The sequence below is a fragment of the Vitis vinifera genome, chromosome 9, assembly GCF_030704535.1.
Source record: "Vitis vinifera cultivar Pinot Noir 40024 chromosome 9, ASM3070453v1".
NCBI lineage: Eukaryota > Viridiplantae > Streptophyta > Magnoliopsida > Vitales > Vitaceae > Vitis > Vitis vinifera.
This window is the reverse complement of record NC_081813.1, coordinates 16,353,893-16,370,415: the sequence shown is the minus strand read 5'-3', so window position 1 is coordinate 16,370,415 and position 16,523 is coordinate 16,353,893. Positions and strand designations below refer to the sequence as shown.

The 16,523-nt window shown below is 39.0% G+C and overlaps 1 protein-coding gene and 1 non-coding gene across 2 annotated transcripts; one reads left to right on the top strand and one right to left on the bottom strand.

The window, feature by feature from the left end:
- Nucleotides 1-1,365: 1,365 nt before the first annotated feature.
- On the top strand, nt 1,366-2,724 carry LOC104880389 (uncharacterized). Its single transcript, XM_010656863.1, has 3 exons — nt 1,366-1,489; nt 1,562-1,825; nt 2,468-2,724. Exons 1-3 carry the CDS (start codon nt 1,366-1,368, stop codon nt 2,722-2,724), a joined length of 645 nt encoding a protein of 214 aa, XP_010655165.1.
- An 8,545-nt stretch (nt 2,725-11,269) lies between these two features.
- LOC132254379 (small nucleolar RNA R71) lies at nt 11,270-11,376 on the bottom strand. Its single transcript, XR_009466659.1, has one exon. It is a non-coding gene; the product is annotated as a small nucleolar RNA R71 (small nucleolar RNA).
- Between the last annotated feature and the right edge of the window lie 5,147 nt (nt 11,377-16,523).

Sequence of the window (16,523 nt, the reverse complement as noted above, 5' to 3'; positions counted from 1 at the left end):
GAGGAATGATGCTTACCTCAATTCAAAAATTCCAAAAGCAAGGTTGAAAAAATGGCATGATCAGTTGGTAAATCAGAAGAATTTTACCAAGGGACAAAGAGTCTCGCTTTATGACTCTAAACTTCATCTTTTTCCAGGAAAATTGAAATCCAGGTGGACGGGTCCTTTTATAATTCATGAAGTGCAACCCAATGGAGTGGTGGAAGTATTCAATTCCAAAGGCAATCAAACCTTCAAAGTTAATGGCCATCGTCTCAAGCCATTCATAGAGCCTTACAATGCAGACAAGGAGGAAATCAACCTCCTTGAACCACAGCAACTTTGAGGGAAAGCAGGGTTTCATGGACTATATAAGTCCATGAATTTTTATAGTTTTATAGTTGTATTATTATTTTTATTTTTATTTTTATTTTTATTTTTATTTTTGTTTTCTATTTCTTTTGATTTTAATTCTTGCTCAAACTTGGTTTATTTTGTCTTAATTCAAGTCAATTTTGATGTTAAAATTCAGAAAAAATCAAGAAAAAATGTGGAGAAGCCTTCAAAAGCAAGACAGGGGAACAAAGCAAAGGGAACAGAGCACTGCAATTCAAGGTGCGAAAATTTCGCACGATGGAATCCAACATGCGAAAATTCATTTCAAGGTGCGAATTTCTAAAACTTCAATTTCGCACACCATTGTTCAAGGTGCGAAAATTTTCGCACAGTGCGAAACTCTCTCCTGGCACACGAGTGCCATTTCGCACACCTCAAGGCCATTTTCGCACCGTGCGAATCAAGGTGCGAAAATTTTGCACACCTCAATCCAAGGTGCGAAATTCATTCCTGTGTGCGTAACAAGGTGCAAATTCCCTAAATGTCAATTTCGCACACCACTGTTCAAGGTGCGAAAATTTTCGCACAGTGCGAAACTCTCTCCTGGCACACGAGTGCCATTTCGCACACCTCAAGCCACTTTTCGCACCGTGCGAAACAAGGTGCGAAATTGAGTGCGAAACTTAATCCAAGGTGCGAAATTCTCAGTTTAAAGTGTGAAAATTTCGCACGATGCAATCCAAGGTGCGAAATTCTCAGTTCAAGGTGCGAAAATTTCGCACGGTCAAATTCAAGGTGCGAAAATTTCGCACGGTGAAATTTTAAGCTGCGAAAACTCCTAACTGACTTTTAAACTCAAATTTTACCCCCGGGATTTTGCCTAACGTCCAAAAATGACTTTTCGGTTGCCTTGGAAATTTTTAAACATCAAAACCCCCCCAAACCCCATCTCTATATAAACCCTTGAAGGCGAGAAGCTGAAGAGACCAGCCCGCGCACCAGCTGCGAGCCTCTGGAACTCACGAACAGCCATCTCGCTCCATTTCGGCCATGGCAAAGACTAAGGGAGGTCTTTCCGCATCCTCATCCTCGCCGATGCCTCGACTAGAGCAGTCCGCCATTGGAGGCGCCACTTCGCCACCTGCTCAGGACTCCACCGTTCCCCCATCTGAGGGTGGAACGCCTTCTTAGCGCCGGTATCCTACCAGGAGGCCACCCACTAACCCTGTGCCACCCGCCGCCAAAGCCAAGAGGCCTGCTTCTCGGCCATCTGCGAAGAGGACCAAGTTCTCGGGTCCTGGAGAGCCATCCCAGACACCTCAGGCAGAGCCGCCTACAGAGGACTCTCAGATTCCCGTGGGGATTCCTCTCGAGACCGTCATCAGGAGTCCTATGATCGCAGGACCGCCTATAGAGGGCAACCTGGATTGCAGAGATCGATCCTTCCACTCAGAGACCTGTTTTGACGTCGAGGCTCTCAGACAGCAGCCAGAGCTCAGGGATTCATTCCGTTTGCTGTAGAGGTATCACATGGAGCATCTTCTCACCCCTAGGCAATTCTATTATCCCAGAGTAGTTCTAGACTTTTATCAGTCTATGACTACTCGAGGCGTCAGGAATCCTACTCTCATCCATTTTACCATATATGGACGCCAGGGTGCCATTGGAGCTCGCCACATTGCTGAGGCCCTCCGTATACCTTATGAGCCTGTGATTCAAGCAGATTTCAGGGAGTGGTCCTCATTCTCTCAGAGGGACATGGTTTGTATCTTGTCCAGGGGGACTTTCACAGCCTCAGTTTTGACTAGGAGAGAGCTTCCATCTGGGATGCTCCTTATTGATGTGCTCCTGTGTGCCAACATCTTCCCACTTCAGCATAAAGTTCAGAGGAGAGGAGCTATACTTGAGGCGTTATTTAGGATTTCTGAGGGATATTACTTCGGCCCTCATCATTTGATTATGACTTCTCTTCTTCACTTTAAAGAGAAAGTCCATCAGAAGAAGCTTCAGAGGGCAGATGTCATTCCATTGTTATTTCCGAGGCTCCTCTGCCAGATTTTAGAGCACCTCGGCTATTCGGGAGAGCCCCGCCTTGAGAGGCGCCGCCATTGCCGAGAGGACTTCTCTCTCGACAAATGGCATCACTTGGCAGCCTACTTTGCACCTCAGGGAGCCCCAGCTGTGCCTCCACCTCAGGAAGCCCCAGATGTGCCCCCACCTCCAGAGCTACCCCAAGATGAGCAGTTGCCTCAGGCCCAGCAGGATGAGATTCTCACTGACATTACACCTCCTGCCCCTGCAGCACACACCTCAGTGCACATGCCTGAGGCTACACTTCTTGCTTCTCCTATCACTCAGCCAGCTCCACCAGTCATGCCAGCTACATCAGCACCTCCTCCTTCATCTTAGCCCACTGTCATCGTTTCTCTTACGGAATTCAGAGGCTTAGTGCACTCATTGTAGATCCTGAGCATCGCTCAGGATTCTCTTATCCAGCAGATGACCACTATTCGTGCACACCAGGATCAGATCATGGCTACTCAGACCCAGCATACCACGATCCTTCATCAGATCCAGCAGCATCTGAGTATGCAGACACTTCCTGGGCATGATAGGTCTGGACCATCCGAGCCTCCAATGCCAGATGAGGAGATCATACCAGCGGAGCAGCCCATACCAGATGAGGAGATCAGAGCAGAGCCATCACATGATCCCACTACTATCTGATCTTTTTATATATATATATATATATATATATATATATATATTTTTACTTACTTTTTATATTAGACTTGTAAATCCCATCTTTTTAATGTTTTATATACTGGGATTGGTTATATTACTTGAACATCATGCATATTGTATTTCTTTTCCAAGTAATACATATTTATATCATTTTGGATTATATTCCCTTTTCTCATCACTCTTTTATCTTTGAAACATGTGGTTTCTCCTATACAACTCAAACTCTGTATCACTCAAGAGGTACCACTTCCTCCCTTTATATTTTTTAATCTTGAAACATTGAAGACAATGTTCAGCTTGGTTGGGGGGAGAGTTGAGGAAAGAAGTTTTGTTATTAATGCTAAGTTATTTTGGTAATTTAGTTGCTTTTTGCTTAATTTTTAAAATTCTTTAAAGTTTTTTGATTACTCTCCATGGTTATTAAGGAAAAAATTTCAAAATGAAATGGGAGAAATTAAATTTTTGCCTTTTTACTTGAAACTTAGAGTTTGTATTATGTTTATTAAAGTTGATGAATTATTGAACTCCTATTGATTTCAACCTTATTTCTTCCACTTTAAGCTTATCACACATTGTGCACACTAGGTTCCGTTTATAAGATGAAAAACTATTTTCCCCCTTGACTTAGGAAAATTTAGACTTGGTACCTTTGACCTCATTTTAATAGTGTTGAGACACCTTATAAAAGGCTAATGAGCCTTTGGAAAAAGAAAGAAAAAGAAAAATGTTTTACTTGCCTTGAAACCCGAGCAAGGTCTGAGGGGTATATGGTGAAAATCTTTAAAACCTGGTGCCCTAAGCCTTCAATGGTTGGGAGTCACCGACCTCAATGCTCGTTACATGGGTGAATAGGTGGAGTTTAGCATACTGTAGGTGCTTGGGTATTAAAAATTCATTCTCAAAAGTCCGGGGTGAAATCCGAGGAGTTAGTGGTTGAAAAATCCTTAAAGCTTGATGCCCTAAACCTTGATTGGTTGGGAGTCATCAATGGACCCCCGTTACATGGACAATTTAGAAAAGAATGCCTTTAAGTTTTGCACTCCTACAAGAAAAAAAATTGTGAAAGAAAATAGGTGCGTTCTTAGCCTATTGGAGGTTGATTAGTTTGCTAAGATTTGCAAAGAACTAGGTTGAGGGGAGAGATTAGTTTGACATACTATATCCGGAAACTAATAAATAACACATAGATTTTTGTGGAAGAGTAAGGATTGGACCTTTGGGAGTGGAAATTATTTTGAAGCTTAAATTTGCATAATGCCTACTCTTTATGAATTGTGACTAGGCAAATTATTTTGATAGCTCCTATTGAAGTTTGAGTTTTATTTCTTTCATGTTCCATGTGAGAGTTTGATCAGTCATGCCACTTAAACATTTTTTGGAGTGATCAGCATGATTTTGTAAATTTATTAATTTTATTTTTAATTTTTCTCTCCTTCATTGCTAAGGGACTAGCAATATGTCGGTTGGGGGGAGTGATTACTACTCAAAACATGCTATTTAGTAGCTTGTAATTAGCTCTTTTAAACACCCTTGAGTAGTAATTATTACCTTTTAACTCAATTGACATGTTAAGGACCCTTGTAATCGTTTCTAATCAAATTGTGTTAAGTTTTGGTGCTTTTTGATAGCTTTATGCTCACCAAAGCAATTTAAGAATGAGGGAGAGCTATATATAGTTCATGGCAAAGCTTTTGGAAGCTCAAATTCATGAAGAAACCAAGCTTTGGAGCCTCATAGTCATTTGCCTTAGTCGTGCAAAGTATGCAAGGAAAAAGCAATGGAGAGAGGAAAACAGAGTAAGGAAAACAGAGGACGGCAGCTACAGTATTCCTTCGCACTTTTGGAGCACTTCCCAAAGTCCATTTTCTACATTATATATACCATTTCAAAGCTCAGGAAGTCAAGAATCCAACTCTTCAAACCGTGTACGATTTGGAGCTGAAATGAGGAAGATATGGCCTTCGAAAGACAACTGCATCAAGTTGAGGGACAATTTCGCACCTTGCGAAATTGGAACTTCAACGTGCGAAATTTAAAGTGGATGGCAGCTGTGTAGTCGCGGTGAAGCCTAGCATTCGAAGTTGATTTTGAAACTTGTGAAAGTGGATCTCAACGTACAAAAGTGGATTCTAAGTTGCGAAATCAACTTGCGAAATTTTCACAAGTCACCATGCAACGTGCGAAAATGGGATATTTATGCCGACTCTTTTTCTTCTGATATTTTTGTGTCTAAATTTCCATTTTCTCCTTTTATTCAGCCACTCATGTAATTCCTTAGCTAGGAAGTATCCAAGGAAGGGTAAATTACCTTCCTATATAAACTCTCTTGTAATCACTGAAAAAACACTCTCGGGGAGCTTTCTCCAGGAGACCAACTTATGTAAATTTTCCACTTAGTGAAATACAGAGATCTCTTTTGCTTTCTTTTTCTCTACTATTTTCTTTTTCTTGGAATCCAAACAGCCTCTGAGGATGTTTTCCCAGAGGATGAGAAGCTAAAACCTTTGGTTTCTTGGAGTAAAGGAAGCTAGGTGAAAAGGCCAGATGCAAAGGTGGAAAACTCTCGTGCTTTAAATACATGTAGTTGGAGTTCATAAATGGCTTTTAAATCTAAAGTTTTGCTTTAAATCCCTTAGAATCACTTTCAATGTCCAATACATGGTAAGCTTCAGGTCTCTGTGGATGCTTATTGCTAGATCCATATCAGTCCATTAGTTATCATGTACGAGTCATTGGAAAGTGATTCAAGGTGAAGACTCATAGTGTCTAAAGCCATTAATGGAACTTGACTACCATTTCTATTGACTTTTTATGGATTAAATCTTCATTGTTAAACCTATTCCAGTTCGGGAAATTACTATAGGTTAAATCCCCAATGCGAGGAGAAAAATCCAGAATTTCCACTTTGCATCCCGAACTTGATCCTAACAACCCTTAGCTCCGGGAGACTTTCTTTCTTCCATTTTTACTTAGTTTTATGTTAGTTTAGTTTCAATCACCACTTTCAAAACAAATTTTATTTTCTTTTAAACTTTAAGTTTATGATAAAGGAAATCATCAGACTCAATTTCTAATCTAGAGTCTGTCACGGTTAGAGTGAAAACCCATCCCTGAGTTTGACCCTAGAGCCACTATGCTATAGTAGCTTTGCTACGCTAGTATGAGGTCATAGGTTCTATAAATATTTTTGATTAAAATACTCAACTAGATATGAATCAATTAGTCTTTTGACCCATCTTATGCCACATTTGATATGCTTTTCGTACTTTATATCATCTTTGTTCAAAGAAATAACAAACTCTACATAAACTAGCTTCTATGTGATTAATTCTATATCTAGATTATTTTCAGCCTATAACTAGGTCCAATTTAAACAAGAGATAATAGGTGACAAGTTAAAGACATGATATCTATAACAAATATAATAATTTCATGCATTAATAAAAGGAATTGAGCATTCAAGGAAAGTCGGTAATTAATTAAGCAAAAATGTAGTGCTCTCAAACTACATGTCCTTTTGCAAGCTATCCTAGTATCATAAGAATCAAGCCTACTTTAGGCAAGTCATGACTCTTATTACTAGGGTAGAGACCCTCTCTAATTGATCAACTTGGCTTAGACTTTAAAAGTTATCCTAAGGCATTGATCAACATACCTTTGTTGTTTAGCCCTTAGCCCATGCAAGTGGAACCACCTTAAGTGATTCTACCACTTCATGTCTAAGTTAAGTGTGTAACCAAGATCCTTGACATCAATGTTACCAAGTGAAGAGTTCCATCTTTAAGATTGGTCAACCCCACTACAAACATATATAGTCTTGTTCATAAAGGATAGTCCATATCCCTTGATTCTTTAAGCCACCCCATCTTTAGGATGATGGTGCACCCAAAATCAAGATGAGCTTGATCTTGGAGGCTATGGGCTTGCCTATGACCCTCTCTCACTTAATCTTTTAAAAAAAGCTTTTAAAACATTAGTAATTACCTTGATGAATAAATTATCTTCTTTGAAAATTTCCAAAAATATTTATTTCCTAAATGGAAACCTAGTGTTACAGGAGAATGTCCATATGTAAAGTTTAAAATTGTTATGAGAGTATTTTATCCCTCAATTAAAACTTTAATTTGAAAATAACCTTCTCATGAACATTTATTTTCCATAAGAAAATCCAAAATTAGTAACTTTGAAAGTACTTCTCATCACATGCAATATAACAATATGCATAAAAAAAAGGAAATATTCAAAAAGAGATCCAATGGCCAAGGGATATTTTTCACAACTTTCCAAATATGAACCAAAGCTAATTGTCATCAACTTGAGACCAATATTTGGCATCAAAACTGGCCAAAAGAAGCTCCTATATAGCTGCCACAATTCAGAAACTTTCAAGCCCAAAAAGTGGCTCAAAAGATAAGGCCAAACAAGTAAAAAGAATTGGACCCGTATACAATCCTATAATAGCATACCCTCTATGCAGCTTTGCTTCAAACGACCATATCTCCCTTGTTTCAACTCCAAATCACAAACCGTTTATGGAGTTGGGTTCCTGACTTCCTAAGCTTCAAAACCATATGCAGCTTCCCCAAGAAACACACAGGAGGAAGCCTCGATTTTGAGTCAAAGTGAACATTTCTGTGCAGCCATGAATCTAAAAAAAAACTTTCTCTTCAATCAAAGGAAGGATTCAACCTTTCTTGCACAGCCATTAAAATCCTTGAATCTTCATAGATGATGCTCCAATAAAGATCCAATCTTTATTGACATCATTCAAGAATTCTTGTCTTATAGTCCTCCATAGATGATGAAAAACAAGACTTTACATTATAAAAGAAATCTTATGCTCCTATAATGGAGCTTACAACCCAATTTATGAAAATATTAAAACTTTACAAGAGAAAAAGAAAACCTATGCTCCTTTAATGGGGTTTACAAATGAATCTATGAAGAAAGAAAGAAAGAAAATAAAATATCTCATTCAATCAACACAAGCAATAATAAAAAGGAACATACATGCGTTCCTTAGCCATGGGATAATATTAAGGCTGTCAAAAAGATGTTAGCACACCCTAAATAAAGATTTAAGCATGCTTATGACATTATGCTCTGATACAGGTTGTTGGTTATCATAATTATTCTGTTCCCATGCCCTTGATCTCATAGGGTGCATGCAACTATCCTTAGGGCTCTTTAGATCTAACGTAATGGAAAATAATGGCTTCAAAAACCATTATAAAATAAAGATTTAGAGAAAAAGTGATCATGCCTAGATTTGGATGTTCCTAGATAATTCCTTGCGGTGAAGAACATGCCTAGAAAAACTAGAGAATTTCTCCTCATGCTGCTACCCACGTGCACGTCCCATGCAATTCCCGTGCACATGGCTTGTGCACATCGTGTGCGGTCTGTGTGATTCCAGTACGCTTCTCGTACACCCAAGATCTTTTGCCCAATGACTCTTCCTTGTGTCTAGGCACTAAGATGGTGGAGATCTCAAGAGTGGAGGCTGGGGTTTTCTCTCTGGGCTAAAAAGGGAGAATGGCAAGACATAGAAACCCTAACCTCTAAAGGGGTATTTATAGGCTTCCTACTATGCTTAAGCGACTTAAGCCCACTATGGGCTTGTGATTACAACTCAGAAAGTGCTCTTTTATAGCTTGTTATAAACTCTTTTAAACACTTTTGAGTAGTATTTATTACCTTTTAACTCAATTGGCACATTAAGGACCCTTGCAAGTGTTACTAATCAGTTTTTGGCAAGTTTTGGTATTTTTGATAGCTTTTTTATCATTAAAACAAGCCAAGAATGAGGGAGAACTTGGTATAGTCCATGGCAAAGCAAGATTGAAGCTAAATTACATGAAGAATCCAAGTTTTGGAGAGCTTCGAAGCCTTTGCCAAATCAATCAAGTATGCAAGGAAGAGAATCAGAGAAGGAATCTAACATTCAACAATTTTGCAACCATTTGCGAAATATTCGCAAGCTTGCGAATTGCCCAAGAGGAGTACAAGCTACAAGATAGAGAGCAAGGCTATGAAGAATGAATTTCGCACCCTTGTGAAATTTCACAAGCCTTACGAAGCTAAGAAGAAGAAATTTTCACAAGCCAGAAGGAATTTCTCAAGCCTTGCAAAACTGATGAATTTCGCAACCCCTTGTGAAACTTTCGCAAGCCAGAAGGAATTTCGCAAGCCTTGCGAAACTGATGAATTTCGCAACCCCTTGCAAAATTTTCGCAAGCAATGTGAAATCTTCCTATACCCTTCAGATATTTTTGCACTAACTCTGTTAGATTTTTATCTCAAGATATTTTGTGTAATTACCTATTCTCTCATTGTAATAAGCTAAAGATCTTTTTAGATATTTAGGATATCTAATTGAGGGCTTAAAAATATTTCTCTGTATATGTTTTAAGATATCTCTTTTTGTAATATCTCGAGAATCTCAGAATAAATTCTTTAGGGGATCACTTGTAATCTCTTGGAAGAAATTCCAGAGAAGACTTATACATTCTTTTTAGTAAGAAATACACAGAGCTTTGCTCTGCCTTACCTACTCATTTTGATTTTCTTTTCTTTCTAGCCAAACAACCTATGAGGTTGTTTTCTCAGAGGATAAGTGGCTAGGCTCTTTTGTTTCTTGGACTGAGGGAAGCTAGGTAAGGGATCCGGATACAAAAGCGGGAGTTTTCCTTGTTTCAGTTTTAAATGAAGAGAAGTTGTGACCCGTTAATGGTTTTTATCGTTTTAGTTAACTTAAAATCCCTTAAAATCACCTAGGCCAACACTTGGTAAGCTTTTCAGACTCCATCCATTGAGATCCATTAGTTATCTCTTGCGAGTCTGGGAGGTGGTTTAAAGGTAGGATTACCTAGAATAGCCAACACTTGGTAAGCTTTTCGGACTCCTTGGAGACATCCATTAGTTATCTTTTGCAAGCTTTTGAAGGGTAATCCAAGGTTAAGGATCACCTTGAATGGCCAATACTAGGTGAGAGGTATGAACCATTGCAAGATGCATCAATAAGAGAACTTTAGTGTTTGAAACCATTAATGGGAAGCAACTGTAACACACCGGTTCGAGAGATAACTATAGGTTAAATCCCCAATGCGAGGAAAAGATCCGGAATCTCCCTTTTTGTATAAGGAACCTGAACCTAGTGACCTGAAACTCCAAGAAACATTTTCTTTGTAATTAAACTCAGTTACTATTTTTGGTTAGCTTAAAACCAACCTTTTTCAACCCAAAATTATGTTTTCTTTTAAAGTTAACTCATAAAAGAAAAACCACCATTTTAGTGTTGTAACTAATATCATGTGTGAAATGAAAACCCATCCCTGTGGACGATCCTAGAACCACTATGCTATGCTAGCTATGCTACCCTAGTATATGGTGAATTAGGTTTATAAATTTTGTTGTAGCTCCCGTCTAAGGACTGAATCAAGTAGGTACACCAATTGGGGATGAATCAAATGGCGCCGTTGCCGGGGATGGTGCCACTTTACAGTAATATAACCTTTCCAGAATACTTGTGATCTTAATCATAAGTTTGGGTGATTTTTCTTTTATTTTACTAACTTTTTTGTTTCTTTTTATTTGTTTCTGTTTTTAGTTTATCTTTAATCTAGTTTTTAGTTAATCTTAATTTTATTTTTTTTCTTTTAGAATTGCTTTTCTTGTTTTTGTTTTTTGTTTTAGTCATTGCTAGTTGTGTATGCCATATTGGATACGAGACAGTGAGGGAAGACTTGTAAAAATAAAAAATCCTCAAGAAACAGAGTTGGAATTGTGTGTGAAAGTCATGGAAGCTACACTTGAAGATCAGCATAGTCAACATGCTCCAGAGGAGAATATCAACGCATACCGATCCATGAGGGACCACATGCATCCACCTCGTATGAGTGCACTGTCATGTATAGTGCCACCTACAGAGCAGCTAGTGATCCAACCACATATTGTGCCACTTCTACCTACTTTTCATGGGATGGAAAGTGAGAATCCCTACGCGCATATCAAGGAATTTGAGGAGGTTTGTAATACATTCCGAGAAGGAGGAGCTTCAATCAACTTGATGAAACTCAAGCTATTTCCTTTCACTTTAAAGGACAAGGCTAAGGTCTGGCTTAATTCTTTAAGGCCAAGGAGTATCCAAACTTGGACTAATTTGCAAGTTGAATTTCTCAAGAAATTGTTCCCGACTAATAGGACCAACGACTTGAAAAGGCAAATTTCAAACTTCTCAGTTAAAAAGAATGAGAAATTCTATGAGTGTTGGGAGAGATACATGGAAGCTATCAATGCTTGTCCTCATCATGGCTTTGATACGTGGCTATTGGTGAGCTATTTTTACGATGGTATGTCTTCCTCAATGAAGCAGCTCTTAGAAACGATGTGTGGAGGAGACTTCATGAGTAAGAATTCGGAGGAAGCCATGTATTTCTTGATATATGTAGCTGAAGTTTCAAGAGGATGGGATGAGCTGAATGCCAGAGAAGTGGGAAGAATGAAATCTCAACCTAATGCTTCTAATGCTAAGGCTGGGATGTATACTTTAAATGAAGACACTGATATGAAAGAAAAATTTGCAGCTATGGCAAGAAGATTGGAGGAGCTAGAAGTGAAGAAATTACGAGAAGTGCAGGCCATTTCAAAAACACCAGTGCAAGCTATGTCGTGTTCAATTTGTCAATCTTTTGAGCACTTAGTGGCGGAGTGTCCTATGATTCTAGCTATGAGAGAAATGTTTGGGGATCAAGCGAATATTATTGGAAAATTTAAGCCTAATAACAATGCTTCATATGGCAACACCTACAATTCAAATTGGAGGAACCATTCGAATTTCTCTTGGAAGCCAAGGCTACCTCAGTACACACAACCTGGCCAAGCACCTCCGCAAGCCTCAAATCTTGAACAAGCCATTGTGAATCTTAGCAAGGTTGTGGGAGATTTTGTTGGAGACCAGAAATCCATCAATGCTCAGCTTAGTCAAAGAATTGACAGTGTAGAGAGTACATTGAACAAAAGGATGGATGGAATGCAAAATGATCTATCTCATAAGATAGATAATCTCCAATACTCAATCTCAAGGCTTACCAATCTCAATACAGTGCATGAGAAAGGAAAATTTCCTTCTTAACCTCATCAGAATCCTAAGGGTATCCATGAAATGGAGGCTTGGGATGGAGAATCTACATAGGTGAGGGAAGTCAAAGCAGTGATCACTTTAAGGAGTGATAAAGAGGTTGATCTACCTACATCCAAGCCAGAGCATGAACCAGAGAGTGAAGTAGAGAAAGAGAAAATGGAGGAAACCAAAGGATAGAGGAAATGGAACAATACAAAGAATGAGGACCTTGAAGCTACTGTGAATGAAGAATCATAGAGGACCATCAACCAGGAAGATATGATAAAAGAAACACACGCTTCCACCATTCCCACAAGGTTTGCATGGAAAAAAGGGAATCAACAATGCATCAGAAATTCTTGAAGTGTTAAGGCAAGTGAAAGTTAACATCCCTTTGCTAGACATGATCAAACAAGTTCCGACTTATGCAAAATTCCTGAATGACTTATGCATTATAAAAAGAGGGTTAAATGTGAGTAAGAAGGCCTTCTTAACTGAGCAAGTAAGTTCCATTATACAGTGCAAGTCTCCAGTGAAATACAAAGATCTGGGTTGTCCTACCATCTCAGTGATGATTGGAGAGACGTGTGTGGAGAAAGCTTTGTTGGAGTTGGGGGCAAGTGTGAATTTGCTACCTTACTCTGTCTACAAGCAATTAGGACTTGGATAGTTGAAGCCAACATCAATCACTCTATCTCTAGTAGATAGATTTGTGAAAATTCCAAGAGGCATGATTGAAGATGTCCTAGTTCAAGTTGACAAATTCTACTACCCAGTGGATTTTGTTGTTCTTGATACGGACCAGGTTGCCAAAGGAACTAACTGTATTCCTATCATACTTGGAAGACCATTCCTAGTTACATCAAATGCTATCATCAATTGTAGGAATGGAGTCATGCAACTTACCTTTGGCAACATGATGTTAGAGCTCAACATATTCTATATGTGCTAGAAACAATTCCATCCAAAAGAAGAAAAAGGACCAGAAGAGGTGTGCATGATAGACAACCTAGTGGAAGAGCATTGTGATCAGAAAATGTTAGAAGATTTGAACGAGAGTCTTAGGGATCTTGATGAAGGGTTACTTGAACCCTCAGAATTGCTTGCTACTCTACCCCCTTTGAAGATGAGGGAAGAAATTCTACATTTATTCAATGGGGAAGAGACACAAGAAGTTGTTAAGGAGGAGCCCCCAAAGCTTATTCTGAAGCCATTACCCACGGAGTTGAAGTATGGATACCTGGAAGAGAACAAGCAGAGCCCTGTTGTTATTTCTTCATCTCTTACCACTACTCAGGAGGATTGTCTACTTGAAATCCTCAGGAGATGCAAGAAGGCGATAGGGTGGAAAAATTGTGATTTGAAAAGGATCAGCCCTTTAGTCTGTACTCATCATATATTCATGGAAGAAAAAGCTAAGCCAGTTCGTCAACCACAGAGAAGGTTGAACCCTCACATGCAAGAGGTAGTGCGAGCTGAAGTGCTTAAGCTATTTCAGGCCAATATTATCTACCCCATATCAGATAGCCCATGGGTGAGTTCTACGCAAGTCGTGCCAAAGAAATCAGGGATCACGGTGGTGCGAAATGATTGGAGGGTGTGTATTGATTACAAAAAGTTGAATGTTGTAACAAGGAAGGACCATTGTCCATTGCCATTTATTGATCAACTGCTTGAGAAGGTCTCAGGCCATCCATTCTACTGTTTCTTGGATGGCTACTCTTGGTATTTTCAAATAGAAATTGCTGTTGAAGACTAGGAGAAGACCACTTTCACATGTCCATTCGGAACCTATGCATACAGAAGAATGCCTTTCGACTTATGCAATGCACCAACAACATTCCAAAGATGCATGTTAAGCATTTTAAGTGATATGGTGGAGCGTATTATGGAAGTCTTTATGGACGATATCACCGTATATGGAAGTGTATTTGACGAATGTTTAGTCAACTTGGAAGCTGTGCTAAACCGATGCATTGAGAAAGACTTGGTGCTTAATTGGGAGAAATGTCATTTCATGGTACCCCAAGGGATTGTCCTTGGGCATATCATCTCAAAGAAAGGCATTGAAGTGGACAAAGCAAAGGTTGAACTTATTGTCAAGTTGCCATTGCCAACAACTATCAAAGGAGTAAGGCAATTCCTTGGCCACGTCGGGTTTTATAGGAGGTTTATTAAAGATTTCTCTAAACTTGCAAGACCTCTTTGTGAACTATTGGTAAAGGATGCTAAATTTGTATGGGATGATCGATGTCAACAGAGTTTTGAAGAACTTAAGCTATTGCTGACAACCGCTCCAATAGTGAGAGCTCCCAACTGGCAATTGCCTTTTGAAGTGATGTGCAATGCCAGTGACTTTGCTATAGGAGTCGTTCTTGGGCAAAGAGAAGATGGAAAGCCCTATGTGATCTACTATGCAAGCAAAACGTTGAATGAAGCGCAAAGAAACTACATAACCACAGAGAAAGAATTGTTGGCTGTAGTTTTTGCCTTAGACAAATTCTGCATTTACTTGGTGGGGTCTTTCATTGTGGTTTTCACTGACCACTCTGCCTTGAAATATCTACTGACTAAACAGGATGCAAAAGTGAGGTTGATTAGATGGATTCTCTTGCTTCAAGAATTCAATCTTTAGATCAAAGACAAGAAAAGAGTGGAAAATGTGGTAGTCGACCATCTGTCAAGGCTAGCCATCGCACATAATTCCCATAGTTTTCCAATTAATGATGATTTTCCAGAGGAGTCACTCATGTTGATAGAATCCGCTCCTTGGTATGCTCATATTGCTAACTATTTAGTTACCAGAGAAGTCCCAAGTGAGTGGAAAGCACAAGATAAAAAGTACTTCTTTGCAAAAAGTCATGCCTACTATTGGGAAGAGCCATTTCTATTCAAATATTGTGCGGATCAAATAATACGGAAGTGCGTCCCTGAGCAAGAGCAACAGGGGATCCTCAGTCATTGCCATGAAAGCACATGTGGAGGCCACTTTGCTTCTCAAAAGACAGCTATGAAGGTATTGCAATCGGGTTTTTGCTGGCCATCACTTTTCAAAGATGCCCACACCATGTGCAGGAGCTGTGACAAATGCTAGAGGCTTAAGAAATTAACACGTAAGAACATGATGCCTTTGAACCCCATTTTAATAGTTGATCTTTTTTATGTCTGGGGCATTAACTTTATGGGACCTTTTCTTATGTCCTTTGGCTATTCCTACATCTTGGTGGGAGTGGATTATGTTTCTAAATGGGTTGAAGTGATCCCGTGCAAATGCAATGATCATAGAGTTGTTCTCAAATTTCTCAAAGAGAACATCTTCTCTAGATTTGGAGTACCCAAGGCCATAATTAGTGATGGGGGTACTCATTTTTGTAACAAGCCATTCAAAACTCTCTTAGCCAAGTACGGGGTGAAGCATAAGGTAGCTACACCTTACCACCCTCAAACTTCTAGGCAAGTTGAGTTAGCAAACTAGGAGATCAAAAACATACTGATGAAGGTGGTGAATATGAGTAGAAGAGATTGGTCTATTAAACTTCATGATTCACTATGGGCTTACAGAACAACTTACAAGACCATTCTTAGAATGTCTCCTAATCACCTATGGCAAAGCATGTCATCTCCCCGTTGAAGTGCAATACAAAGCTTGGTAGGCAATCAAGATGCTCAACATGGACTTGAACAGAGCCAACATGAAGAGATTTCTAGACTTTAGTGAGATGGAGGAATTGAGAAATGACGCCTACAATAATTCAAACATTACAAAACAAAGATTAAAAAGGTGGCATGATCAGTTAGTCTCCCGTAAAGAATTCCAGAAGGGATAAAGAGTCTTGTTATATGACTCTAAGCTTCACATCTTCCCGGGACAGTTGAGGTCAAGATGGATAGGTCCATTTACTATCCAACAAGTGTATTCAAATGGAGTAGTAAAGCTACTCAATTCCAACAGCACCAAGAGTTTCAAAGTCAATGGCCAACATCTCAAGCCATTTCTAGAGCCATTTTCTCGAGACAAGGAGGAAATCAACCTCATTGAGTCACATCAAGTTTAAACATACAAATGGTTAGATGGACTTAGTCTATCAGAAGACATTAAGTCCATATTTTTTGTTTTAATGTTAATTTAAAGTTTTATTAATTTGCTACTTGTTTTAATTGTGATTTCTTGCTTTAATTTAATTTTGTTGTGATTTAATTTAAATTTTGATGATCAATTGCAGGTGGATTCCAAAATAGATGAAAAAACTTTTCCAATTTTTTCTGAAGGACGAAAAACAAAGCAATTCACAAGGGCATGCGAAAGTTTCACAACCCCAAATTCACCTTGCGAAAATTTCAC